General features: G+C 44.8%; 3 protein-coding genes across 4 annotated transcripts in view; all 3 read right to left on the bottom strand.

Annotated features, from left to right (window-relative positions):
- The window catches only part of slc35a2 (solute carrier family 35 member 2), a 16,526-nt gene extending 3,422 nt beyond the window's left edge, over positions 1-13,104 (bottom strand). Inside the window, exons 1-6 of one of the 2 annotated variants that reach the window (XM_030055409.1) lie at positions 12,709-13,104; positions 9,473-9,655; positions 8,636-8,787; positions 6,471-6,593; positions 5,457-6,058; positions 2,313-4,814 (exon numbers count right to left, since the gene is read on the bottom strand). In XM_030055409.1, the coding sequence (XP_029911269.1) occupies positions 4,778-4,814; positions 5,457-6,058; positions 6,471-6,593; positions 8,636-8,787; positions 9,473-9,655; positions 12,709-12,772 (1,161 nt within the window). In that variant the 5' untranslated portion in view covers positions 12,773-13,104 and the 3' untranslated portion in view covers positions 2,313-4,777. Of the gene's footprint in view, positions 1-2,312; positions 4,815-5,456; positions 6,059-6,470; positions 6,594-8,635; positions 8,788-9,472; positions 9,656-12,708 lie in introns of those variants that run through there. The other variant, XM_030055411.1, reaches the window with a different exon arrangement.
- A 2,419-nt stretch (positions 13,105-15,523) lies between these two features.
- pim2 (Pim-2 proto-oncogene, serine/threonine kinase) lies at positions 15,524-22,315 on the bottom strand. The gene is made up of 7 exons (XM_030055420.1): positions 21,971-22,315; positions 20,589-20,689; positions 20,381-20,431; positions 19,053-19,261; positions 17,803-17,972; positions 17,336-17,512; positions 15,524-17,210 (listed from the first exon to the last, which is right to left on the bottom strand). The coding sequence occupies exons 1-7, from the start codon at positions 22,029-22,031 to the stop codon at positions 17,032-17,034; spliced, it is 948 nt and encodes a 315-aa protein (XP_029911280.1). The 5' UTR covers positions 22,032-22,315; the 3' UTR covers positions 15,524-17,031.
- Positions 22,316-24,300: 1,985 nt separating this feature from the next.
- otud5a (OTU deubiquitinase 5a) overlaps positions 24,301-27,500 on the bottom strand; it is a 40,943-nt gene continuing 37,743 nt past the window's right edge. The window contains exon 10 of the mRNA XM_030055404.1: positions 24,301-25,880. Within this exon, the coding sequence (XP_029911264.1) occupies positions 25,741-25,880 (140 nt within the window). The 3' untranslated portion in view covers positions 24,301-25,740. The remainder of the gene's footprint in view (positions 25,881-27,500) is intronic.

The raw sequence follows: 27,500 nt of genomic DNA, 5'->3' as shown, positions 1-27,500 counted from the left end.
TAATATAATAACACTATTTAAATAAAAACTCAATATATCATGACAACATTTATAAATATAGATTTCTGGCCATTTTTTAAATTATTCTATTTTTTTTTTATCAATCCTCTCATGATTTCTTAGTGAGTCTTGCTGCTCATTTGCCTTTTTTCCTCGTGATTTTGACAGAAATCAAGTCAACCTGCTGCAGCGCCTGCTTAGTGTGTGTGTGTGTGTGTGTGTGTAAATGAAGACAAAGTGTAAAAAGCTTCAGCACATGGCAGCTGGCTGAAGCTTTTTTAGGGCAGGTTATTAAAGTGTAAACTGTTATTAAAATATGAAGTCCAGTCCGAGTCAAACAGCTGCTGTTTCTGTAAAAACCCTAACAGAGGTATGAACACACACCTCCTGCACACACACCTGACAGAGGAGGAGGAGGAGCTTCCTGGCAGCAGCCAATAGGATTTCTTATCAAGAGATCCTATTGGTCGGTTCAGTTAGACTGGAACAATCCTATTGGTCAGTCTGAGGATCTGCTCCGTCTGAACTGAGTTCAAACTGAATTCCAGGCGTGCAGCTCAATCTTAAGAAATAAAATTTAATTCATGTGAATCTGAAATTCACCATCTCATCTAATTTTCAAAAAAAAAAAAAAAAAAAAAAAAATCCAAATCAGCCCAGATTTGAAATGTAAAGTCAAATGTTCAAGATTTGGGGATTCGGAAATTCTCTGGATTTTAAACTGAATTCCAGGATTTTGCAGCTGAATTTTAAAAAGGCAAAATTCTGTTTAGTTGTTTAAAACTCAGCTTGAGGCTTTTCAGGTTCAACTCCATCACAAATAATTCAAGAAAAGCAAAGATTTGAGATTTCGAGAAACGTCCAAATTCTCTGAAATCTTTTAAGATTTCAGATACAAGATGATCACCAGCCGCTGCGACTCTCACAGCAGACAAATCATCTCTTACAACACACACTCCTCTTCCTCCTCCTCCTCCTCCTCACAAATCAAACGTCCACCCCTGCAGCCGCGCGGGAAATTAAAAGTCCACACAACAAAAAGCAAAACAATCTGTCAGCCGGATGATTTCTTTAATACAAAACAAGAAAATAAAAATATACCAGTATAATATCTTGTATTCCCTCCTTTCACATGAACATTTGCATCCTATAATCTTTAAAAACCAACATTTGATTGAGATGATCAGAAAGAATAAATTCATTAGACAGTGACACTCGGGGAGGAACATTTTTCTCACATTTCAGCTGCTCTGGGATCAGTTTAGCTCCGCTCCACCAGCTGATCAGTCGACTGACAGAAAGTTAAATCAAGCTGATCATCTTCCTCTCCTCCATTCATATCTTTATCAAATAAACATATTTTGGCTGCTGGTCAGACTGAGGAAGAATCAGCCTGCAGGTCAGTGTTGTGTCCAGCGGGGGCAGCACTGAGCTAAACAGCCTGCAGGTCAGTGTTGTGTCCAGCGGGGGCAGCACTGAGCTAAACAGCAGAATCTGTGTGGGTCAGTGGGGCTCAATGCTCTAAACTGATCAGTCCATTTGATCCAGATATTGATCAGTAACTGGACTGTTCCTGTCCATATTTCTGCTGCAGACTGGATTGTGCGCTGAGCTGAGATTATTAATTATGAAAGGTGAGATTATAACATTGTGTTACAATAAGTATCATGAATTAATTAAAAGTAAAATTAACCCTTTGAAGCCTGGGCAAATTCACCTGATTTCTTTCAAAACCAGGTGAGGAGAAAATTAGCAATAAATTACCGCAAAATTATTATTTTTTGTTTGCAAATAAAATTCCAAAAAAAGGACAAAAAAAAATCCCCCCAAAATGTGAGAAAAATCTAATAAAATTAATTTACAAATAAATTTAATCAAATAAAATTACATTTAATATTAATTTTTAATATATATTTAGTGTTTATATGTGTTCCTAATTTTCTCTGGAAATTCTTCAAGGACCCGCTGAAACGTTCCTCTGGTTCCTAAACGGTTCCACATTTCCTTCGTCTGAGCGGCTGCTCGTTCAGGCCAGTTTCAGCCTCCACAGCGCCCCCTGCAGCGCCCCCTGCAGGTGGACACCCGCTCTGCTGCGGCTCATCTGGGACGTTTTGAACAGGAAATCATTTCCAGTTTCACTTTATTTACAGTTCATCAAGTGAAACTGCAGCCCAACTGAAATCAGCCCCAGAGAAACGATTTAAACTGAAGTACGGCAGCCCGGAGGGTCCAAACCCTCCACCCCACCCCCACACCCTCCACCTCCCCCCGCACCCCCCTCCTCCCCCCCGACCGGCACTGAAACCTTTTTTATGTAAAAATCTTCCTCCCGAAGTGAAACAGACGATAAACCAGAGAACAGAGAACAGCAGCTCTGCTGAAGACCCTCCGACACGACCCTTCACCGAGCTGCTTCACACACACACACACACACACACACACACACACACACACACACACAGAGACATTCATGTCTCCTGAGCAGAGCGCCCTCTGCAGGAGCGATTTGGTGTCACAACCAACATGACAATATAATCATTAATCATTCATATAATCTTTTTTTTTTTAAAAGGTGCTCTGCTTAACGAGCAGTGTCCTCAGCTGCTGTCTCACACACACACACACAAACACACACACACACACACACACACACACACACCGCCACCAGGACCTGAAAACGTCTCCATCCTCTAACAAGAGATGCCAACCCAAACTGCAAGGCATTCTGGGTAGGAGGACCACAGAATGAAATGTGAACTGAATGTGAACACCACCGAAGAAGAGACAGAACAGGAAGTCCAGCCTGGACTATACACCAACACAGTGTGTGTGTGTGTGTGTGTGTGTGTGTGTGTGTGTGTGTGTGTGTGTGAGACACAGCAGCTGGTCCAGTAAACAGGGAGAGAGTTGGGGGCGGAGTCTCTGTGCACCAACTGACTGACCACAACAGTAAACAAACAAACAAACAAACAAACAAACAGCGTATGGCTTGTGCAGACACGACAGGAAGGCACCGCGTCGCTCGCTTACATCACTTCCTCTCCACAGCTCCTGCACTTCCTGTTCCCGCACGATTAAAGGCACAATTCACCCTAAAATGTGTGTATATGTGTTTAGTGTTTGGGTGAATTGTTCCTTTATTTTAAATGGGTTTAACAGAACCGCAATAAGACTCTCACTGTCTGAAGCGCTCCACTTCCTCCCTTTTTAAAAAAAAATTAAAAATTAAAAAATTAAGAAACAGACTTCTGGCTGCTGCAGCGTTCGCGCTCTCGTGAGGAAAATCACAGTCCAGGACATTCAGAGATTTGTGACTGAAAGGAGCCGCAGCTGCCAGAGCGATGCGTTCAGGGCACAAAACGAAAGATTTGATGAAAGCTGTTTCGCCAGCCGGCCGTCAGCGAGAGAAGCTGCAGATCTGATCTCAGACCAGTGCTGAGACTATTAATGAACTAATCAGGTCATTAATTAGTTCATCAGCAGAGAGTTAAGGTTTCAGTAAAAACAGGAACGTTTGGCTTCTCTCTGTAAACGTCTCAGACCAAATGATCCACGAAGACCAGAATCGCTCCGAGGAAGCTTTTTTTTGGACAATATTTACACTGCTGAGGAAGAGGAGGACGAAGAGCTGATAACCTTACAGCATCACGTGTCAGACGAGCCACACACACACACACACACACACACACACAAAGCCTCAGCAGTAAACACACTTTCCCGAGCCGATCATGAAGCCAACGTGAGACGTTTCCACTCTGCTGCCCTGCTGCTCACTGAGCTGATCAATTAATCCATAATCAATAATCCATAAAAAAAAAATCGCCTGCATGAATCAGGTTTGGGGGAAATCAGCCCGTCAGTCTGTTAGACAGATTTCTCTCGATTTTGATGATTCTGTATTTTGTTTAATTTAATTTTTCTCTATTAATAAACAAGAATTTAGAATTTAAATGTGTGTAATCTCCCTTTTCCCCTCGTCCCCAGACTGAGACCAGATGTTGGACACCGTCTCCACCTCTGGACGTCCGGAGGCTCAGGTCCTATGGCTAGCATTTCCTGTTAGCTTAGCATGAAGACTTGAAGTCTATGGGAATCATTAGCCTGGTTCCTTACAGCAGCTCTGATTTACAGACTCCATCTTGGAATATTTTTTAAATTTCTTTAAATATATAATAAATCATAATTAACGGTATTAATAAATAGTGTACTTTTTAATATTTTTTTTATTTTACTAAATTTCAGGTGATGTTTTACTACTTTTGTAGTTTTTTTTTGGTAAATTATCAAACAAATTGTCAGGTAATTTTTTTGTGGCATGACCCTTTACCCTTCACGCCAGAACTGTGATGCTGCGTTCAGGTGCCAGTGGGAAAGGTCAGCGTCTCGGTGCTGTTTTCCAGGAGAGACAGAGTGAGGGGATGAAGCAGGATGAGGCAGTGAGGCTCTGAGCTCAGACTGACGCTGGGAGCCGAGGGGAAACGTCTCTCACTCGTCCTCCGTCTAACACTTTCCACCGAGCCGCAGCTTCTCCTCCAGCAGGAAAAACAACAGGAACAGGAAATAAATCATCTGTGTTTTCATTATAAGGCTTTTTTTTTTCTCTTCATTTAGAAAAAAACAAAAAGAAAGTTTTAAGGCAAGGAGGGCACGATGACGCGCGGCGACCAACCAACAACCCAACACACAACAGAGGAGAGGAGACAGTCAGTCAGTGAGGCTGGGTGAGGCTCCCTGCTCCTCCTCCTCCTCCTCCTCCTCCTCCTCCTGAGCCAGGCAGTCAGCTGGCCTGTGGAGGCTCGCCGGGCGGCAGCGTCCTGATGTTTGACAGAGCAGAAGGAGACAGGAGTTAGTCTGTTAGTTCAGGAAAGAGAAGAGTTAAAATGAGTCATTAATGCGCTCCATCCTCCTCCTCCTCCTCCTCCTCCTCCTCCTCCTCCTGTCGTACCAGGAGGAGGAGGAGGAGTTCAGTTTGAGAGCAGAAGCCAAACAGCAACAAGAGGAAGATGGAAAATCAGTGCAGAGCCTCTGTTCTCCTCCACAGGAGGAGGGAAAAGGAGGCGAGGAGTTTAGAGTTCAAAGAGGAAGCAGCGCTCGTCCTCCTCCTGCTGCTCCTCCTCTAACAGGAAACTGGCTTCTGACCTGCGGTTCAGTTCAATGTGGCTGTGACTCCTGCTGAGGCCGGAGAGGAGGCGGGAGGTCAGCAGGAGGCGGGCGGAGGGCGAGAGACAGAGAGAGAGAGCAGGAGAGAGAGAGAGAGAGAGAGAGGCGGGGAGCGGCGTGAGATCAGATCTGATTAGTGTTTCCTCGTCGTTTCTTGCGAGACGCCCAAATTAAACCCCCGAACCCAAAGCAAAACAGGAAGTGAACGCGAGGAGACGCCACCGCCTCACCGAGAGAGCGAGGGCGAGAGAGAGAGGGCGAGAGAGAGAGAGAGAGCTCATTTCACCAGCACTGACTTTGGAAGAAAAGCCTCCATTTCAGAGCCGCCGTTCGGCGACGATGAGGACGAGGATGAGGTCAGCGAGGAGGAGCCGCCCCTGCCGCCGCCGCCGCCGCCGCCGCCACCGGCCGGCTTGGGCAGGCTGTACATGTAGACGGCGCCGATGACAAGCCCCGCCCCCGCCGTGAAGAGGAGGTCGACGTGAAAGGCGAACAGGTAGATGGACATGATGGTGGACACGATGATGGAGAAGGAGGTGGCGAAGCCCTTCAGGATGTTGTCGGCGTACTTGACGACCACGGCCACCAGCAGCCCGCCGAACGCCTGGTTGAAGATGACGCACCACACCATGGGCGTGTAGCCGAACAGGAAGCCGCGCTCGGCGATGGCGGCGCCGTCGTTCCACCACAGGCCCAGCGTGCCGAGCGCCGTGCCGAACACGCCCAGCTGCACGTTGCGCACCCACACGGAGGCGGAGCTTCCCTTCAGGATCTTCTCAAAGTAAACGCCGGCGAAGCCCGACGACAGGCAGCTGATCACCACGGCAACCAGGCCCACCATGTAGTTCTGATTGGCACTGTTGGAGACCGACGCCTCCTTGTTCCCCTCCTGCTGCACCTGCCAGGGCACATCAATCAGCCTGTCAATCAACCAATCAACCAATCAGAGCCTGCTAACCTCATCATAAACAAACAAACAAACAAATGAATAAACAAATAAATACATATAAATAAAATGTGTTGCTATGACGACCTGTATCTGTCCTGACTGCGTTCTGATTGGTCAGATCTCTGCAGGCTCACTTCAGTTCAGTTCAATATTTGTAAATTATTGATTAAATGTATTTACAGTATATGCAGTGTGTGTGTGTGTGTGTGTGTGTGTGTGTGTGTGTGTGTTGTGGCATGCTGATACATGTCGGGCAGTGAGATTTTTCACCGTGAAGGAGGAAGTGCATCTCAGTCTCCGCCTCACCTGTCCAACAGTGTCCCCTCCCCCTCCCCCCCTCCTCCCCCCAGGTGTGTCCTACCTGCACGACGGCGACTCCGGCGAACAGCAGCAGCAGGGAGACCCACTGCACGCGGGACAGAGACTTCCTGAGCATGAGCACGCTGAACAGAGCCGTGGTCAGGATCTTCAGCTGGTACGTCACCTGAGGAGGAGGAGGAGGAGGAGGAGGAGGAGAATCAGCATCAGAATACTTTATTGATCCCCAGGGGGAAATTACTTTTTGTTGCAGGAGGGGGAGGAGGAGGAGGAGGAGGGGAGGAGGGGAGGAGGAGGAGGAGGAGGGGAGGAGGAGGGGAGCGGCGTCACACACCTGCCCACCCTCTGTCCACTTCAACACCACAGCCAAAACTTTTCAACAGAAACACATTTTCCAGTTTTGCTGTAGTGGGTCTGATCAGCACTAACCAGCAGACTGACAGACTGTTAGAACCTCAGAGCCTGAAACAGGATCATCTGACAATTTACTGACTCGCTGATTTCACTCAGGGTGCTTTCAGACCTGTCCCGTTTGGAGCAGTTGTTCCGAAACAGGGAGCGTTTCCCCCTAAATTCGGTTCGTTTGGACATACACTCCTCACAAAAGTTAGGGATATTCGGCTTTCGGGTGAAATTTCAGGATGAACCTAAAATGCATTCTAACCTTTCCAGGTGAACTTAATGTGACCTTCTGTAAACTTTTGAATGCACATGTCCAACTGTTCAGTGTTTCAGTACTTTTTGCACAAGTTGCTGTTCTCTAACAAGGAGTTTAACGGCAAAATTCACATCAGGTGTTTGATGCTCCAGCTCATCGAGGTCGTATCATTAGGGAACGGCTGCTGGAGACTGGGGTACCTCAGATGGAGTGGCCTGCACTTTCTCAGACCTGAATCCCATAGAAAACCTATGGGATCAGCTGAGTGGCCGTGTAGAGGCTCAGAGCTCTGTACCCCAGAACCTCAATGTCCTGAGGGCCGCCCTTCAAGAAGAGTGGGATGCCATGCCTCAGCAGACAATAAGTCGACTTGTGAACAGCATGAGACGTCGCTGTCAAGCTGTAATTGATGCTCAAGGCCACATGACAAGTTATTGACACTGACATTTTTTGTTGTGGTATACCCACCACTGTTGTTGGCTTTTGTTTCAAGAAATTGTTTAAGATGAGGAAATCACCAGTGTATGCTTCTACTTAAATGCCCTACTTTCATGATATAATATCACTGTAGCGTGAACATTTTTACATTTTCCATAAATTTCACCCAAAAGCCAAATATCCCTAACTTTTTGTGAGTACTGTATGTTAACACAGCAATCGCGGCATGTCTTCTTCTCAGTAGATGCAGCATGATATTATTTTCCCAGCGCAGTCTTGAGTCCCGGGACGTTTTCCTCCGTTACAGAACACCGGTACATTCAGTAGCGGTTTTAGGCATGGGCGACGCGGGCATTTTTTTCATGTCATGTGGGGGGCGGCTCAAGAGCAAAAAAAAAAGCAAAAAAATCATCAGCGCCGCTCACCTGTCAGATCCGGCAGACCTGACCAGGTGGGCGTGGTACTGGCCGGTGCCGTGGCCGGTGGCTTTTTATTCAAACAAGATTTTGTCCATATAAAAAGTAGATAGGAGTAGTAACACGAAAGGGCGCAAGGCAGTAATTTGGCCTCGGGCGGCAACATGGGCAGAACCGCCACTGGGTACATTAACCACAGAAACACACAGAAACAAACCAGCCACACGCTGAAGATGCTCCATGGTTTTTGTTTTTTCCGGGGTAAGAACGGAAGAGGAAACTTCTTCTTTCGGGGTAATTTCTGACCAATGAGAGAACAGCTGGTTTGCGCATGGCATTTGTTTACAGCTTTGACCCGCTACAGACGGTTTCCCTGTGAACACAAACGCCCCAAACAAAAATCTGAATTAATCGGATTTAGCCCCTGAATCGGAACAAAGCAAACGGGCCACAGGTCTGAAAGCACCCACAGAATGCAATTTACACTTATTTATATTTCCATGATGAATATATTTACTGTTATCATGAGCACATTTCAACTGTAATCTGACAGCGAGGCCTGGAGAGAGACTGTCAGCGTCTGTTTGACTGCAGCTTTCACTCTGTTCATGTCCTGAACCATGCTTACCATGCCATTTTTACACACACACACACACACACACACACACACACACACACACACACGCCCGGGGGTACCTGGAAGGTGGCGGCGGGCAGGTTGGAGATGGCGACGTACTGCAGGTTGTTCTGCAGAGTGTAGATCAGAGAGGGAACCGCCAGCTTCAGAGTGTCTTTATACTGAAACACTATGGAGTCCAAGAGGAAGAACAGGGTCTCCTTCACATTACCTACACACACACACACACACACACACACACACACACACATCAGGCTGCAGCTCCTGGCACAGAGAGCTGAAACTTCTAATGGTGCATTTAAAAAAATCGTTCATTGATCTTGAGGTGATTATCAGGGCAGATATTCAGAATTTTTCAATAATCAATATAACAACTTTCATTTTCATGATGACCCTCGTCATTTTATTTTAATTTTATTTCTTCAAAATTTCAGGGTATGTTTTCTTCTTTCCTTCTTCTAATTTTCTTCGTGTTTGTCTTTTTCTTTGTAATTTTTTAGTAATAATGTTCAAATACTGTCAATGCAATTTTCAAATTCTCTAAAAAATGACTATCAGCCCCCTCGGGTTATCAGATTCCTGGATTATCAATAATCAGTATTGACCCTGAAAAATCAATATCAATAACTAGTCTGAGGCCTTGTTTTTCTTTTTGTATTTTCACAAATTCTGTGGTTTTTAAAAGCCCACAGGAAACCTGAGCTGAGAAATTAACCAACCAGCCAGCCAGGTAACTAACCACCTGTGTTACTGATGAACTGACTGATGGATTAACTCCATAACGAGCTGTGTTAACGAGCTGTGTTAATGAGTTGTGTTAACGAGCTGCGTTAACGAGCTGTGTTAACGAGCTGTGTTAACGAGCTGTGTTAACGAGCAGTGCGGCGGTCACTCACATCTCTTCTGCAGCAGGATGATCAGCAGGCACGTCAGCACCTTCAGGATCTCCGCCATGACGACGGCGGACGTCGTGTAGAAACGGTCGCCGGGCAACGTGCGCACGTAGCGGATGCTGAGGATGAGCGACGCATTCTGGACCACCAGCACCGCCAGGCTGATGTACTTCAACTTCCTGTTGGCTTCAGGACACAGGAAGAGCACAGCAAGTGTCAACTGAGCCGGTCAAAAGACAAAGGTGAGTGTGCGTTACGTGCTCTTCAGGGTGAAGTGAAGCATTGTGGGAAATCGGAAAAACCAAATAATAAGATGTGAACAAAATGAAGAGCATGAAAAAAGCCTCGCTCATTCATTTTTTTTTTTAACACTCCACTCCACTACTCAGCACCTTAACTGTTTATACTGTTTATTTATTATCCATTACCCAGCACCTTGACTGTTTATTTATTATTTATTATCTATATATTACATCCTGGGTTAATATACATTCACACTGTTTTTCAGACTGGAGGGGAAGGGATGATTCCTTAAGAGGCCGAATCAAGTCAGTTAGTTCCTGAATCCCAGTATCGGGTTCTGCCACTATTCATTACCATATGTATATTTTCACATGTCATATCTGTTTTTCTAGGTTAGCCCTTATTGTACATTTTTAGTTTTAGCCTTTATAGTCTTTATTGTATATATTTAGCTTTTATTCTATTTTATTTAACTTTATTATATGTTTCTACTGTTGCTGCTGGAACACCAGAATTTCCCTGGTTGGGATCAATAAAGTATATCTATCTATCTATCTATCTATCTATCTATCTATCTATCTATCTATCTATCATAGATAACAGAAAAGTATTCATGTTTGATAGAGGAGAGGATCTAGCACGTTATTATGGATTTGTACAACTGATGCCATAATAAGCAGACTGGGAATTTTTGAACTGGAGAGATGATACAGATTGTTTTTTTCCAGTTTACTCCAGTCAGAGGGAGATTCAACATGGAGACGTTCTCACAACAGAGCCGTAAATATTTCTGTCAACTGGTTTAAACAGAGAGCACATACAGCACGTATAGATTTAAAAATAAACAGCAGACAGTGACTGTCAGCCAGTGAAGAGTTTCATGAACTGAACGATGATGAGTTATGACAGAACAGCCACCAACAAACCAGTGAAGTCTGTAATAAAGAGAGGAGGAGGGTTAACTTCCTCAGCAGCCTGACAAACAACAACATCTGCATTATCCAGTATCACTAAATTAAAATTATTTTCTGCATCGGGACAGAACACCAATCATTTTATGTAAATTTAGATTTATATTATATTATTTTATTTTTTTATTTGTATTGATCTTATTTTACTTATTTAATTTTAGTTCTCGATGTATGTTTTTCTCATCTTTCAAGCAAAATATCTGCGCCTGTGTTTGCACGAGGTTTGATCACCAGAGAACAGCAACAAGGCCGAGCGGCATCCGGGACAACAAGCATTTGGAGAAACCAAAGTGTGATGAGCGGTGCCGCGCTGTGCCCGGCTGCGTCCAGACGCCCGACAGTTTCAACCCGTCCTGCCTCAGGTGAGTCAGTGTGGAGGTTCTCTTTACCCCCGGGACGTCCCGCCAGCTGGGCTTTGTAAATCACCCGCCAGGTGACAAATCCTGCTCTTTCAACACCTGCACATCTTCCATTTCAGGATTCCATACATTCCCAGAGCTACATTTCCAGACCTTCCAGACTTCTCAGTAGATTTGATCGGCTGCTGATGACTAAATGTTTCTGGAAATTATTTGTTTGTTAACAAACAAACAAAAAGATGGCACAGGGTGCAGAGGACGCTTTTAAAACCTCTGTTTTTTTGCCTCTTGTGGGACTGAACAGCTGCTTTTGCTTCAGATTCAGATCCTTCACTAAGTATGAGAATAATAATCTGGACAGGTTAACCACTAATCTGAAAAATCTGCATGAGCCCACCCTGGGGCTCTTCTGGTTGGCCGGGTTTTAGCGCTACAGAGCACAAACCCCCAGCGACCCGAGGGAGGCATCTGAGCTGCTCTCACTGCAAAACATGGCTTCTTCAGAGTGAAAAACACATTATTATCCAATTTGTTACGATTTTACAAATTACACATTTCAGAAAGCCATACATGGAAACAACAGTCTGGAAATTAAGATGTTTTTCCAGGCTTTTTTCTTCGTTTCCACATCAGGAAATGCTCAAAAACATGTTCAGTATCTTTGCATAGTTTTGCATAGAAACGCTGAGCGAGGCACATGCATAGGATTTAGCGTGTAAATACAATTAACAAATAATAATCTTAATGTTGCTGTAATGTTGTAATGTACTGTCATTGTGTCCAAATATCTAAACAAATTATACTTTGATGCTTTTGCAAAAATGTTCTTGTAACTTTCAAGCCAATAAAGCTTTTGAAGAGTGACAGGGGGGCTGAGTGTGTGTGTGTGTGTGTGTGTGTGTGTGTGTGTGTGTGTGTGTGTGTTGGCCTGTGGCAGTGTAAACTAACATAACACCATGAAATGAAGAATAACCTGACACACACTCACAGTTAGGAGCCACTCCTCTAGTTTTACAAAGCCATGTCTGTGTGTGTGTGTGTGTGTGTGTGTGTGTGTGTGTTTTCCTGCCCACACCCTCACCTGTCTCAGACCTCCACGTCACCAGCAGCCGACCTGCTACCCGCAGCATTCACATGAACACCAGGATTCACATTACAGTAATGACACTAATGTTCCTGTTAGCATCCGGCTGCAGTTCACAGTTTATACGGATCAGTGTGTTAGCCTGCAGCTAGCACACAGCTAGCACGTCACCCGTCAGACCTGACTGACTGTCGGCGTTGAGTTTAGCTGAAGTTGCGGTGCGGTGCTGTGGCGATGCTTTCTCACCGGTAAAACTCACCAAATAAACCCTGACAGAGTTTCTGACCCAGCGGCTGCTAGTTAGCAGGGAGCTAGCAAGCTGACCTGACTAGTTAACTTGTGGTGAACTCCTAGCTAGCCTGGTTAGCGGAGATGCTAACATGCCTGGCTCCGGGGCTCCGGGGCTCCGGGGCTCCGGCTTCATTATGTTCAGTCTAATTAAACATTCAGTCTGTTAGTATGTTAGTTAGTGTTGGAAACCTGTGGGTGAGCTTCATTTTAACGCCCTGACGGCGCGGCTCCCGGGCGGCCCCGGGCTGGCCGTCACACCCCCGGCAGGTCTCCGGGCTCCGCGGTATTTACCTTCGCTCTGCCTCCGGCTCGCTGCCCTGTCCTCCGCGCTTTTGCTGTCGCTTCCCTCGGCCATGTTCGGCTCCTGTGTCCGCGGATCGGAGCGAGCCGTCACCCCGCTAGCTGCTCGGCTAACCCTGCGCTAGCCTCAGAGCTAGCTAGCCTCCGACCCAGAAACGTTACGGTGTGTTTTCCTGTTCCTCCCGCCTGCCAGCGGCTCTCCGGCCCTCAGTGAAGCGTGTGTGGGTGTCCCCGGCCTGCGGAGGAGGACATGCCGGGCTGGGACACTCGGCGGCGGCTGTGTCGGGCTGCAGGCTGCGCCGGAGCTGCTGGGGCTGCGGGGCTGCTGCTGCCGAAGATAGGCCGAGACTGAGAAGAGGAGTCACTCTGGAGGGAGAGGAGTGGAGACTGGCCTACTTCTGGGTCTGTCAAACAGAGGGGCGTTCACTCACGCATGCGCACTTTTACATCATTTTGTATCTGGAATCAGAATCAAGAGACACTTTACTGATCGCGGAAGCAATTTTATTATAGCTCACTAAAACCGAAAACTAAAACTAGATTTGGGGAAAAAAAAAAAAAAAAAAACATGTTTGTTAACTGAAATAAGAATTAAAAAAAAAAACATTAGTCTTTAGAAGAAAAAAAAAAGGAAAACTAACTAAAACAATACTGTGTTCTAACAAAACAAACTAAACTAAAATTGAAATACAGAGGAAATGTGTTTAGTTTTCTACATGACTGGGAGTCCCTGCCTTCACAAAGTGAAGAGCTAATCTGACAAACAGCGGCCAGATTAGAATAAAACAAATGATTCCCACTGACACTAATAATAATAATAATAATAATAATAATAATAATAATAATAAATTTAATTTATAACGCACTTTACATCAAATAAATGATCTCAAAGTGCAAACACTCACAGCAAGAACAACTTAACTGGGACCAGAGAACCCAGTCTGCAGACTGAACTGGACTGGAGACTGAACTGGAAACTAAAATAAAAAAAAATAATAATAAAAAATTATAATAATTAAAAAAAAAAAAAAAAAAAAAAAAAAAAACGAAATAAAATGGAAAACTAATGGAAAATACAAAACTATGGTAACTCTGCTCTGAGGGGAAACTGGGTCAGCTGCAGATTCTTGAATTCTCAAAAGAAGAATATATTATAAACATATAAGTAATAGACAAAGAAATAATAATATAAAAATATGTGCCTAAGAAGTTTGTAAAAAAAAAAAAAAAAAAAAAAAAGTGAAAATATGTGCAATATGTGCTTTAATCCTACAAAAATATCACAACAATAAAAACAGAAATAAGACACTGAGCACATGTAGAAAGTCTGCCCGTATAGCCTACACCTCATGTCCACGGGGACATTTTGTCCTGTTGTGTCGCTGCCAGGTGTTTCTCCAGGTGTGAATGACTGAGCAGGTACTGGTAAAAAAAAAAAAAAAAAAAAACACGGTAAAATAACAGCGGTGTACACACGCTGCATTCAAGTCCTTCGGGATAATGAGAAAAAAACGTTCAGCCATTGTTTCAAAATAAGGAGACAATTAACCTGTTTAGCAGATGGGACATTCCAGATTTGGAGGACATTTTCTGTCCCACCCATGAAAATTTAAATAATCCTTGCACAAAATACTACAACATGCTACAAAATACTACAATCAGCTTATCTTACATATATAAAAGAGAATAATAATGGGTCAGTTTTTCATAAGTGTTGATGCCTAAATTCTCCTCCAGTTCTAGAATGACCCAGATAGATAGATAGATAGCTAAAAGGCTGTTTTCTTTTTATTTTTTATGATTGATTCATTGATTGCCTGAACCCCCCCACCCCCCACTCCCGTTGTTCCTCCAGCTCAGTAAACAGGGCAGACTGCAGCAGAGTGAGATCTCTGTCCTCACCGCCCATCTCTGCTCAGCGGGACAGTCGCCTCTTTGTTGACCTGCAGGTTCAGGAGGCAGCAGTCCAGCAGCACCACCTGCTGGTCGCTCTGTGTACTGCAAGAGGTCAATAAATTACTGGAAAGTTAAAAAAAAAAAAAAAAAAAAAAAAAAGAATATTGGATTATGATAAATTAGATATCAGTCAGTACATAATTCTAAGTTTTTGTTGCTGTTGAACAGTTTTTAATTGGAGAATTAGACAAGTTGAGACAGAATTCATTTCCCCACCAGCTGCCCAAAATACAGAAATATTAGAGAAGATTTCTTCATCAGTTCAAACAGAAACCCCCAGAAGACTCATTCAGACCCTCTGGCAGAAACGCTGGCAGGGAAAATGTTCCTGCGTGTTTCAGTGTAGGATATTTTTAATTTGATGTATTTATTTTTATTTTATTTTTTTCAGTTTTCAGGTTTTTATTTTTCTGGGACTTTTCTTATATTCGCCTACTTCTGCCTGTTTTAATCATCAATCAACCATTATTATTATTATTTTTAGTCATAGTAGTAGTAGTAGTAATAGTAGTATATATTTAACTAGTGGTCCATTAATTTTTTGCTAATTTTCCCTTTTTTTTCCCACAAGTTCACGATTTCTTTGACAAACATGAGAAAAAGGCGATGAGTAAATTAACAAGTAACAACCCAAAAATTACAAATAAAATCAGTAAAAGTTATAAGAAAGTGCCCAGAAAACTAGCAACAAAAATGTCTTTAACTGTCCAGAAAACAATATTTAAAGGTCAGATTTTCCCTCATTTTGCTGAGGACCCTGGGGGGACCCCAGACCCCACTTTGAAAACCCAAAACTCTGACAGAGAGAAAAATGAAGAAATGACAGGAGAAACTCCATGTAGAGGTGAAAAATAAGTTTATTCAAACGAACGGCGGATCGCTGGGTTTTTCTCGATCCAGAATATTATTTAATGTAAATAAACAGGAAGTAACAAGTGACAGAAGAGCCACTTTCACAATAAAACGTGAATGAATACACAAGTATTTACAGCCAACAGCTTTCTGTTGGCTTCTGAAGGCACTGACACGTTCACGCTCATATTCTATATGTTTTATGTGTCACAGTTCAACCTGTGAGGAAATCTGTGGCTGAAACCCAGCAGCTCATTTTCAACCCTCTGAACAACAAAAACCCTCTTTATTTCTTTTCAAAAATATTTTTATAATAAATACATAAATAAGGCCTATGAGAAAAAAAAGATATAGATGAAATTATATAGAACTCTGATTACAGTTTCCCTTAAAAAAAATAAACATTCTTTGACTTTTTCCTTCTTTTTTTGCTCACCTTTAAATGTATTTTAGGGTTAGGGTTCGATTTTTTTTTACACAACACTCTAAAGTAAAGAAAGAGCATCTTGATGAGGCAGAGTGGTGACTGTGTTGTTGTTCAGAGGCTTGAATAACATTTTTTTTGTTTCTTCATTCAGACGGCTGAATAAATAAAACACAAAGTGAACGTGAACAGGATTGGAGGAAAACACCGCTACAAAAAACGTACGGTATTCTGACAATATGCCAAAGTCCCGAACAGAGGCCACCTTTTAATACCAAAATAAATTATCCAATAAATATCCTGAAAATAAAACAGGAATCTTCTTTGTTCTTGCCGCAGCAAAATGACTGAAAAAAAAAAAAAAAACAATCAAACAGGAAGTGAGGCTGCGTTCACATAAATAACTTCCTGACTACAAACCAGCTGGACCCAGAGACAGAAAACACACAAAACACCTGCTGGGAGCCAGAGACACAGCCTGCAGGTCAGCACTGTGTCCACCGGGGGCAGCACTGAGCTAAACAGCCTGCAGGTCAGCACTGTGTCCACCGGGGGCAGCACTGAGCTAAACAGCAGAATAGACTAGAGAGGTGACACTTTAATCCCGTGTTAAAATAATCCCCCTCACTTACCAGTGCATTTCTAGTAGTACTGTACTTTTGTACTAGTAGTATTGTACTATTAGTGGTATTACTAGTACTTGGCGGCGCCCCCTGCAGGCGGACACTTTTATCATATTGTTTAGACTCTCTGGTGAACCCACAGCTGTGTGAAACAGTGTGAAACAAACAAACAAACAAACAAACAAACAACCAAACAAACGAGAACAGTTTTGTCCTCGTCAGGAGACTCCAGTGTTGTCATGGTAACAGTGCAGAAGGATGAAAAAAGAAAAAAATGAACAGGTTTTTGTCGTCAAGGCGACCGACTGCAGGTTAAAGTCCAGTGGTTTCTGTCTGCAGCGCCGCCCTGCTGGCCGACCAGAGGAACTGCAACGTGAGTTCGGCCTGTTCAGGTGAACACAACACCGTGAAACATCTCCATGGCAACCAGTCCATCAGTGTGTGTGTGTGTGTGTGTGTTCATAAAGACTGGCTGGGCAGCGAGCTGTGCTCCTCGCCCTCCACTCCCTCCTCCTCCTCCTCCTCCTCCTCCCCCTCCATGGCCCCGCCCTCCATCCAGGGGTGGGACAGGATCTGCTCCAGGGTTGGTCGGTCCTCGGGCCGGTAGGACAGACACCAGCGAATCAGAGACTGGCATTCTGAAAAGGAAGGCGGGGCAAAGGAAACATGAACTTCTGTTTTTTTTTTTTCAAACTAAAATAAAGTCGAGTCGACCTCAGCGTCTCGACTCCCCCTCCCTCTCCTCACTCTAAGCTCCGCCCACCTGTGGAGATCCGCCGGGTGAAGCTGGGCGTCGCCGAGACGATCTCCTCGTCCCGCTCGAACGGGATGTCGCCGCACACCATGTCGAACAGCAGGACGCCCAGAGACCAGACGGTGAGCGAGCCGGCCTCGTAGCGCTGGGACAGAACCCACTCGGGGGGCGAGTAGACCCTCGTACCTGCCGGGACGACGGCGTGCAGCACGTTAGCACGTTAGCTCGCTAACAGTGTGTTCAGGTTAGCAGAGCTGAGTTTATTGAGTCACAGGAACTAATCTACCTGATCACTCTGTTCACTTCCACTGAGAACAGTACAGACTGGGTCTACCTACACACACACACACACACACACACACACACACACACACACACACACACACAAACACAAACACACACACACACACACACACACACACCATATTCTATTAGCTAACGGCTGGTTTTCTGGTGTGTGAAGTTTCCTCTCTCACCCTCGAACTCGCTGTACGGCGTCTCTTTGAGCACGGCTCCGGAGCCGAAGTCGATGACCTTGACGTCGAGCGTCCTCGTGTCCACCAGGATGTTCTCGTCCTTGATGTCGCGGTGCACGACGCCCTGCGCCTGCAGGAAGAGCAGCGCCTGCACCAGCTGACGCAGGAACCTGCCGCAAACACAGCAAGAGGAGCGGTGAGCACAGAGGAAACGCCAGGACTTCAACAGGAACCAGAGACGATACAACGAGGCGATCAGTCAATCAATCAATCAATCAATCAATCAATCATACTTTATTTGTCCCCAGGGGGAATTTCGGTAGTCTGACGTCAAATTAATGATCACATCAACACTTTGTGTTCATCAGCTACCAAATTAACGACGTGTTAATTTGGTAACGAGATGAAACTTGGTGCTCTGATCACCGGGCATCATCACACTTATTTTGTCACTTTTTGCATTAAATAATTCCTCTGTTAATTGATTATAGTGAAGATTAGTAGAAGACAGCAGAAGACAGTAGAAAAAAAAAATAGAAGACAGTAGAGGACAGTAGAAGACAGTAGAGGACAGTAGAAGGCAGTAGAAGACAGTAGAGGACAGTAGAGGACAGAAGAGGACAGTAGAAGGCAGCAGAGGACAGTAGAGGACAGTAAAGGACAGTAGAGGACAGTAGAAGGCAGTAGAAGACAGTAGAAGGCAGTAGAAGACAGTAGAAGACAGTAGAGGACAGTAGAAGGCAGTAGAAGACAGTAGAGGACAGTAGAAGGCAGTAGAAGACAGTAGAAGACAGTAGAAGGCAGTAGAAGGCAGCAGAGGACAGTAGAAGGCAGTAGAAGGCAGTAGAGGACAGTAAAGGACAGAAGAGGACAGTAGAAGGCAGCAGAGGACAGTAGAAAACAGTAGAAGGCAGTAGAAGACAGTAGAAGGCAGTAGAAGGCAGCAGAGGACAGTAGAAGGCAGTAGAAGGCAGTAGAGGACAGTAGAGGACAGTAGAAGGCAGTAGAAGGCAGTAGAAGGCAGTAGAGGACAGTAGAGGACAGTAGAGGACAGTAGAGGACAGTAGAAGGCAGTAGAGGACAGTAAAGGACAGTAGAAGGCAGTAGAAGGCAGTAGAGGACAGTAGAAGGCAGCAGAAGGCAGTAGAGGACAGTAGAAGGCAGTAGAGGACAGTAGAAGGCAGTAGAAGGCAGTAGAGGACAGTAGAAGGCAGCAGAGGACAGTAGAAGACAGTAGAAGGCAGTAGAACCTGAGTGCGAGGCTCTCGGGCAGCGCTCCTCTCTCGGTGATGAAGTCGAACAGGTCCTGGCTGTGCGGCGGGCGCTCCAGCACCAGCAGGAAGCCCCGCCCACTGACCTCGAACCAGTCCAGCAGCCTGATGACCCCGCTGTGACCTCCGACCTCTGACAGCCGCTGCAGCAGGGCGATCTCCATGGGAACGGGACTGACCTCGCCGGGCTGGACGGGGAGAGAGAAGGAACCTGATCATTTCTTCATCCTGTTACTGGAACTGATTTGATTTCATTTGGTTTCTCTGTTCAAGATGTGATGATCTGAGTTTGTTTCCTCTCTTATGAACGACAGAAACGTGTAACGAACCAATGAAAGTGAAGGAAAGCAGATCACATGAGACACCCAGAGCTCCCAGTTCAGCTGAAATATTCACTTAAATCTGCTGAGCTTCTTCATTTTCAGTTGTATTGATGATGTATTGATGCTGATTGGTTTGCTGATCGGTGTTCTCCACACGTCTGCCTCGCTGTGCTTTACTACGCTTAGAGCTGTCAAACCTGCTCGGGGGCGCGTGTGTGGACTCTGCGGATGTTTTTGATCCATATAGGTTTTATTTCCTTCTTAAAGACCGATGTGACTTGTACTTTAAAAGTAATAAATTATGAATAATGCAGTTATATCAGCAATACTGTTACATAATGTGATAATGTAAAGATGTAGAGGAAGTGAACCTGTTCAGGGGGTTTGGAACAGCGGCTTCAGAGAACTGGGTGGTTTAGTTCTCATGTGTTTTTGTTTTTTTTTTCATGGTTTGGAAATTCAGATAGAAAAGACCCAACAGCCCTTTGTCTTTTTTTTCTCTCGCTGTTTACCGGCTCTGATTCATCAGTTACAGGTGAAGTTGTTTCTGAAAAATCACCTGCAGTGGAAATATGAGATGAGTCAGTGTGACTCCACCTGACCAGCAGTCAAATTTCCCAGCCACAAAAAAAAAAAAAAAAAAAAAAAACTCGTGCCCCTGTGTGTGTGTGAGAGAGTGTGTGTGTGAGAGTGTGTGTCATGGAAGGGGGGGAATCCCTTTTAAAGTTCCTTTGAATAATAAATTATTTTGCCGCTGAGGGGAAACCCTGCCTCATCATTTACTGAACCGTGACGTCATAGGTTTCCATGAGAGCCCCAGGCGCCCCGAGCAGCAGCCCCCGTGCCGGCCAGCAGGGGGAGACACACACACACACACACACACACACACACACACACACACACACACACACTCTTCCTGGCTCAATAAACGAATAAAAACCAAACCAAAATAAATCAAATGTGATGGATGCAGCTGTCACTCACCAGCCTGGCCCACTGCTGAACTCTGTCTCTGGAAATCTGTTTGATGGCAACCTGGAGGGACAAAAAAGTGATGAAAAAACAACAACAACTTTAATAGTGTTTGAGGACTATGTCACTGTTTATTCATATGTTTGTGCATTTGGCATGTATTTAAGTGGTTTTTCTGAATGATTTGTTCAGTGAGTGCAGGATTTGAGGTGTGTTTTACCTGCAGGCCGTCAGACAGCCTCTGTCCTGAGAAGACGGAGCCGAAGCCGCCGCTGCCCAGCAGGGAGCCACAGCGATACTGGGAGGAGAAGGGCTCCTTCACTGAGGGACACACAGCAACACACCAGTTAGCACCAGTTAACACCAGTTAACACCAGTTAGCACCAGGTAACACCAGTTAGCAGCAGGTAACACCAGTTAGCAGCAGGTAACACCAGTTAGCACCAGTTAGCAGCAGGTAACACCAGGTAGCAGCAGGTAACACCAGGTAGCAGCAGGTGGCCTGAGGTGCGGAGGCGTGGTACACACTCGGCCTGTTGCTGCTGAAACCAGTAGAAGCGGCTCTGCAGAAACTCAACATGACAATAATCTGTCTGGAGCCCTAAAGTGACATTCAATAATAATTAATAATTAGATTTAGGTTGAGGACCACCTGAGGTCCGCGGGCCTCATATTGCAAACCAGTGTCTCTACATGACTGATCTGATGACAGCAAATCACTTTCTGTGTTAAAACTATAAAACTTTTATCTGTCATCATGTGAGCTTTGGGGAATTCATTTTGAAAGATCTCAGACTGACAGAGAAACCTTCCTGAAATAACAATTCACTGGCTGCACTTTTATTTTATTTAACCTGCTTAGAAACACGTTGAGATTAAAATCCTCATCTCAACAGAAAGCTACGCAGAGACCAGCACACAAATAAATCCTGATGATGACGGTACAGAAACAGCTTCCCTCCAGACAGAAGCCGTCAATGCTGAGTAGAAATGAGTCATATTTTAGTGACTAATTCCTGATTTATGACAAAAAAAATACGTTAAAAAGGTTATGGCACAGGGGACAGAAACATCCCATCCTGTGTATTACTAAATAAATAAAATATATTCCTTATAGCTTTGTATTAGCTGCTGTATCACTTTGTCACTGTGTTACTATGTACTGTGTGTGTGTGTGTGTTATTTAACTGGACTGAGAGGCTGTGTGTACGGATTAAGAAAACATCTGAGGTGCTGCACAGGATTTTCTACTGAATTATGAAAGTCAGTTCCTGGCTCTTCTTTAAAATAAAACTTAATTTGACTTTTGAAGTAGGGAGATGGGGGCTGTGAGCGGTCCTGCAGCTGTAAAGTGAGTAAAACAAACAAAAACAGCAGAAAGTCGCTCTCCGCGCAGTAAAACAGCGTTTCCGCTCCTCGGCGCCAGGCTCCGTTTCGTCTGTGTTTCTGCGGGCTGCTAGTTTACTGTCAGCCCGACTCCTCTACACTCATATCGGATAATGAACAAAGCTCAGCTCGGTTCGGCGTGTAAAGTGAACGCCAGCAGGTTTTACTTTCCCATTTATTCCAACAGAGAAGCTGAAAATGCGTTGAGTTTCTTACCGGTTTTCCCCCGGACCTCCTGCACCTCCACATGAAGCTCCACAGTCCTTTTGTCAAACATTTTCTTATTTTTTCTCCAGAAAACTCCCGAAGCTGTGATGAAGAGTTTTAGCTCCTGATAAAATCCATTTTTGTGTTGAATTATTTTATTTTCCCGCAGAAAACGATGTTGCGACGCTCCGTCTCTCCGTCTGTTCTCCTAACCGAGGGTTATTTTCAAGTTAAACACGAGCGAACTCACCCGGTTTGAACAGTTTTAATCTACAAATTTAACGTATAAAATATTTTAAAAAACGAAAAACACTTGAGAAAACTCCTTTCTGCAGTTTAGTTTCTGCGCTGTTTGTTGACAACTTCTGTCCGCTGCTGTGTTTTGTTCTCAATTTATCCTCCGGCCGGACACGCCCACAGCAGCCTCGCAGCCAATCAGAGCCGAGACGTGCGCTGTGTTTTGAACCGCTCCGCCAATGGGATTAAAGGAAGCCGGTTTTGTTTATGAATATTCAAATCCCGCGAGAACAATTCGCAGAATTTGAGCGGCTCGTCCTGCTCTTCCGGTAACAGAGCGGAGCGCTGCTGGGAAGGAGGCGACGGTTTCTGCTCACACGCACACGCATGCGCGCGCGCGGACACACACACACACACACACACACACACACACACACACACACACACACACACACACAGTTGTGAGGTGTAACTAAATAAACCAACGGTTCCTGCAGCGCGCGCTCTGCAGCGGCACTTCCGGTTTCAAGCCGTGGCGCCTCAGCTGCTAAACACACTGCAGGAGGAATATTTATTTTAATTTTAATTTTTATATCAATATATTGTAGATAAAAAATATATTGTCACGCTTCTTCAACATACTGAATGATTTATATTTATTTTTATTTTTTGATATCAATATATTTTATAAATAATTTATATTGTTACACTTCTTAAACACATGGAATAACATTTAAAATTTTATGTATGTTTTGAATATAACTTATCTTGTTAGACTTCTCCCTGCATCACCAAAAACATACTGAATGATTAATATTTACTATTTTTTATGTCATATATTAGGGGGCTGAAGGTGCAGCTGCAGCTAACGATTATTTTACCCAGTTTCCCCTCAGGGATCAGTTTAGTATTTCTGATTCTGATTCATCTGTTATCTGTTATTATTTTCTCGATTGATCCATCAGCTGTTTGCTCTATCAAACGGTGGAAAATGTTGCTCAGAGTTTTCCAGATGTCTTTGTTTAGTCCAAACCCACAGATCCTCGGCTTCCTGTCAGACACCGAGGAGCTGCCATCACAGGCTGGACTCAAACCCATTAATCGATTATCAGAGAACCTGGTGATTGATCAGACAGCTGTCGACCCCCTGCTGCTAATCCCAGCCAGTGGATTGGAACTAGCATGTTACCCATGTCTGCTGCCTCGCCGCTCAGCAGGTAATCCCGGGATTAATCTGGAGAAGAGAGGAGAGAGGGACGAGCTGATGTGCGGCAAGAAGAGGAAGAAAAGGAGGAAGAGAAGGGAAGAGAGGAGACAAAAGAGGAAGAGAAAGAGACGAGGTCGCTGCATTTCTCTCCAAAAGGAAAAAAGAAACCCAAACTGTTTTTTTTTTTTCAGAAACATTTTCCTCTTTTTATTCCAAGAAAAAAAAGGTATTTTCATCCCAAACAAGAAAATAAAATAAAACAAACTTATATTATTAATAATAATAATAACAATAATCAATCATTAAGAGGATAAGTATGACAATTCTTCTCTATTTTTTTTTCTCTTTTTTTGTCTCATTTTCTCTATGATGATATTGGTCGTGGTCAATTAAACATGCAGCTAAATAAGTCCAATGATGATGATGAAGGTGATGGTGGTGATGAGGAGGAGGAGGAGGGAGGAAGGCGTCAGTGGCATCGCTTTGATCATTTCCTGCCATCACCTGGATTCTCTAGACCAGCGGTTCTCAAGTGGGGGTCCGCGCCCCACCTAGTGGTACGCCGCAGTACTGCAAGGGGTTCGCGAGTTTTTTTTAAAATGTTGATTTAAAAAAAATAATAATAATCATGTATACGTCCTAAAATAATGAGCCTGTGCTATAATAATTTCAATAAAAATTTAAGTTTGATAAATCATGTTCTCTTCAGTTCTCCCTCTGGGTTCCTGAAGGTGTCAGATGTGTGTGTGTGTGGTTTCAATCTGCTGCCGTGGTCGTGGAGCGAGGACGTTTGTTCTCTCTGAGCGGGAAGACGAGACCAAACAAATCCAGAAAGTGGATCAGTGGTTGAAGCTGGAAACAAGGAGGAAGAAGAGAAGAAGAAGCAGAAACACAAACAAGAGAATCTGCTCAGCATCAGGTTGTTGGTTCACACTGATGGAGCTGGACTGACCCTCTGACCACAGGAGGCTCAACTGGTCAGGACCAACTGGACTGGGAAGTTTTCAGAGGGGAACGTTACTGAGAACAGTTGGAGAACCGCTGGTCTACAGGACTGAAGGTGATGGAGCCGGAATGGCCGCTGTTGGTTCATCATGTGGCTGTAAGTTTTCCTGCAGGCTAACATTTACACTGCTGTTCATGTCTGATTTCCCCGTTGAAATCAACGGGCCTGACAGCGACAGCGCCGATGAGTCGTACGTGACTCGTCACACTTCCTGTTTCATCAGGCTGTGCATTCAATTTTACAAACTCACGCTGCATTTTCCACAAATGACTTCTGAGTTTGATTCCAGACGGTGAAGGTCCTGGATCGGGCCGCTCTGAGGCTCGAAAACCTTCATCTGGTCTGCAGCTGGTTCCTGCTAAAGCCAGACGCCTGTTCCCCCGTGGAACCGAGCTCTGCGTCACGTTCCCTTTCGGTCTCGCTGCTAACCGCTCCGCACCAGCTGGCCCGCCAAAGTCCTGGGAGGACCTGGTCCGCCGGGGCTCGCTAGCTACAGGAAACCTCCAAAATTAAAGCTTGATGACTGAATTTTACATGTTTCAGTTTTTCCACTGACACAGTCATCACAAGCTAACAGAGCTAGCTAACGGAGCTAGCTAACGCCTGTTCACTGAATTTGGACCGGCATTAGCTAGTTAGGCCACTAGCTAACAAATACACAACCATTAAAGTTAATAAATAACTTTAGTTGGCTAGCTAGTCTGTGTGTTAGCACAGAATTCAAAGAGAACGGTTTAGCCTGATTACTGTAAAATGTTAGCTAAATGTCAGTGTTTTCTTCATGGACACAAAGTTGAACAGCTAGCTAACGACAACTGGTTGGTTTACATGTGAACAGTCATCTGTTTGCTAGCTGGTGAGCTAACTGGCTAATGGCAGGTGTTTTCTGATGCTATTAGTGGCTAACAACAGTAATTTATTAGTTTACTGATTGATTTGAACAGAATGTCGGCTAAACGTCGACGCTGTTAGCCTGACCTGACGACTCAAACAGCTGATCAACAGGAAACTGATCGAAGCTGATCCCACAGCAGCGATTAAGACCAACCTCCACCTGGACAGGTAATAGAAAAACGAGGGGGCAGGGTAGGGTAATGCTGAATTGCTATTGGCTGGAAAGAGAGTGTATGGCGGGAGAAGAAGGGAGGGAGGGAAGGAAGGAGGGAGGGAGGAGGGATGGATGAGCTGAATCATCATGGTCTGGAAAAAAAAACGAGTGTGCGTTGTTGTTTTTTTATTTTTTTCCCTGGTCAATCTCCTTCCATGGGTAACAGGTGTGGGGGGGGGTCAGGGGTCAAAGGTCAGGTGGTGGCGGGCGGGTGGCGTCTATCAGCTGCTGTCGGGGGACGGCTCTCGCTCTCGCTCCCGGTGCACGGCGCCGCTCTGCAGCTTCATGCTGTCCAGGTACTCCTGCTGCGAGACGGCCAGCACCGACGCCAGGATCTCATCGTCCTCCCAGTCCGTCAGACCTGACGAGACAACGAGACGACAGCAAACAACTGAGACATCTGAGAAAAGGAAACGTTTAAAAAGCTCATCATGTTCAGTTTGTGTTGACGTTGTGCAGAATGTGTCCCTTTAATTCTGTGTTTGTTACTGAGGTTGTAGTTTGCAGAGGTCTGCTACTGGACTGCATTATACTGAGAGGGGTTTCTGATTTTTTGTCCTCCCTATTTATATACTATGGGGAGGACAGAATAGTGGAAACAGCTGTCAGTAAAGTGCAGCACTAACTATGAGCTCAGTGCCACACAACACAGAGCCGCTTTCACAGAGAAACTGTTGCTGAGGGATCCTGCCGGCAGCTCCGCCACCACAAAGTGATTTTCTATATGTTTCTTCAAGAGGGGAACATGTTCGGAAGCTGTCAAGTTTTTCATAAGTCCTGTCGCCACTCGGAAAACAGCCAGCCAATCAGTGAAGAGGTGCTGATTCTCTCTTGTGATTGGCTAAAGGAGCCGTGCTGCCAGAGCTCCGGGAGAAAGGCCAGAGAGAGGAGCTGTGAAACTATATTTATCAGAACCACAGGTACTCAGAACCACAGGTACTCAGAGCCACAGGTACTCAGAGCCACAGGTACTCAGAGCCACAGGTACACCCTGCAGGGAGATCAGCAGTTCAAATAAAACCCTGGGACAGTGGACAGCATGGGGCCTTTAAACGCCTCGCCACGACAGATTACTGGACAACGGGAGCATCATTCAGTCCCACGTTACTTTCCACCGCGGCTCACCTGCAGCTCACCTGCAGCTCACCTGGCTGCTATCATGACCAACAGCAATACGCTTCTGTATGATCCAGATTTATTTATGTATTTATTAGTCTGACTTGGACGTTCAGTTCAACAGTTTCTGCAGCGTCCAGTTTGTGACGGGGTCGTTTTGTCAGCTGATCAATCAGCTGTCGGCCTTTTCCCGCCCCAAACTGTCGTTATCAGACAGGCCTCGAAGCGTCCTCCACTTCAGGAGGCCAGGGCTGAAATTAATTTTCTGCTTTATTGCAGAAAATGTTTTTATTCGTGACAAATATTTTCCCCACTTTGACTCATTCCTGCTCTCACACTCTGAGAAAAATCATCTGACGGGGAGGAAACGTGTCGAGTCAGCGTGTGAGGATTATTATTGCTCTCCATGCTGTTTCCACTCAGTTCATGTACGAGCACACACCCAATTAATCTGATCTGACTTCTAACGTCATTTAACCTCTGACCTCAACCCAGCACCGCTCATCTGACGTCTCAATATTTCACTTTAATAATTAGAGTTTTATTGTTATTTCAAGAAAAATTAAAATTTTCAGGTAATCTGACCCCCCACCCACTGCTTCATTTGATCTGTCATGTGAATAAAGCTCAGCGAACCGAAGAGAGAGAGAGAGAGAGAGCGAGAGAGAGAGAGAGAGAGAGAGAGAGAGAGAGAGCGAGTGGGTGAACGATGTTAAACTGTGTGATACTTCAGTAAAAAAAAACAAAAAAAAAAAAAACGCTCAGATGTGGTTTTGCAGATGGAGTCAAACACAAAAACACACCCACAGTGTGTGTGTGTGTGTGAGGTTATGTGTGGTGAAGCATAAACCCAATGCCCTCTGTC

This window comes from Myripristis murdjan, chromosome 7 (assembly GCF_902150065.1).
Source record: "Myripristis murdjan chromosome 7, fMyrMur1.1, whole genome shotgun sequence".
Lineage (NCBI taxonomy): Eukaryota > Metazoa > Chordata > Actinopteri > Holocentriformes > Holocentridae > Myripristis > Myripristis murdjan.
The sequence above is the reverse complement of the archived record's forward strand: the minus strand, read 5'-3'. Positions and strand labels throughout refer to the sequence as shown.

What these genes read in the sequence shown, in the direction of transcription:
- pim2 (XM_030055420.1), bottom strand. Translation starts at nt 22,031, where the DNA reads ATGTTTGACAAAAGGACTGTGGAGCTTCATGTGGAGGTGCAGGAGGTC. An exon ending in GGAGGTCCGGGGGAAAACCG is followed by an intron (nt 20,690 to 21,970) that starts GTAAGAAACTCA and finishes TGTGTCCCTCAG; the next exon opens with TGAAGGAGCCCTTCTCCTCC. An exon ending in CCCGAGAGCCTCGCACTCAG is followed by an intron (nt 17,973 to 19,052) that starts GTTCTACTGCCT and finishes TGTTTGCGGCAG; the next exon opens with GTTCCTGCGTCAGCTGGTGC.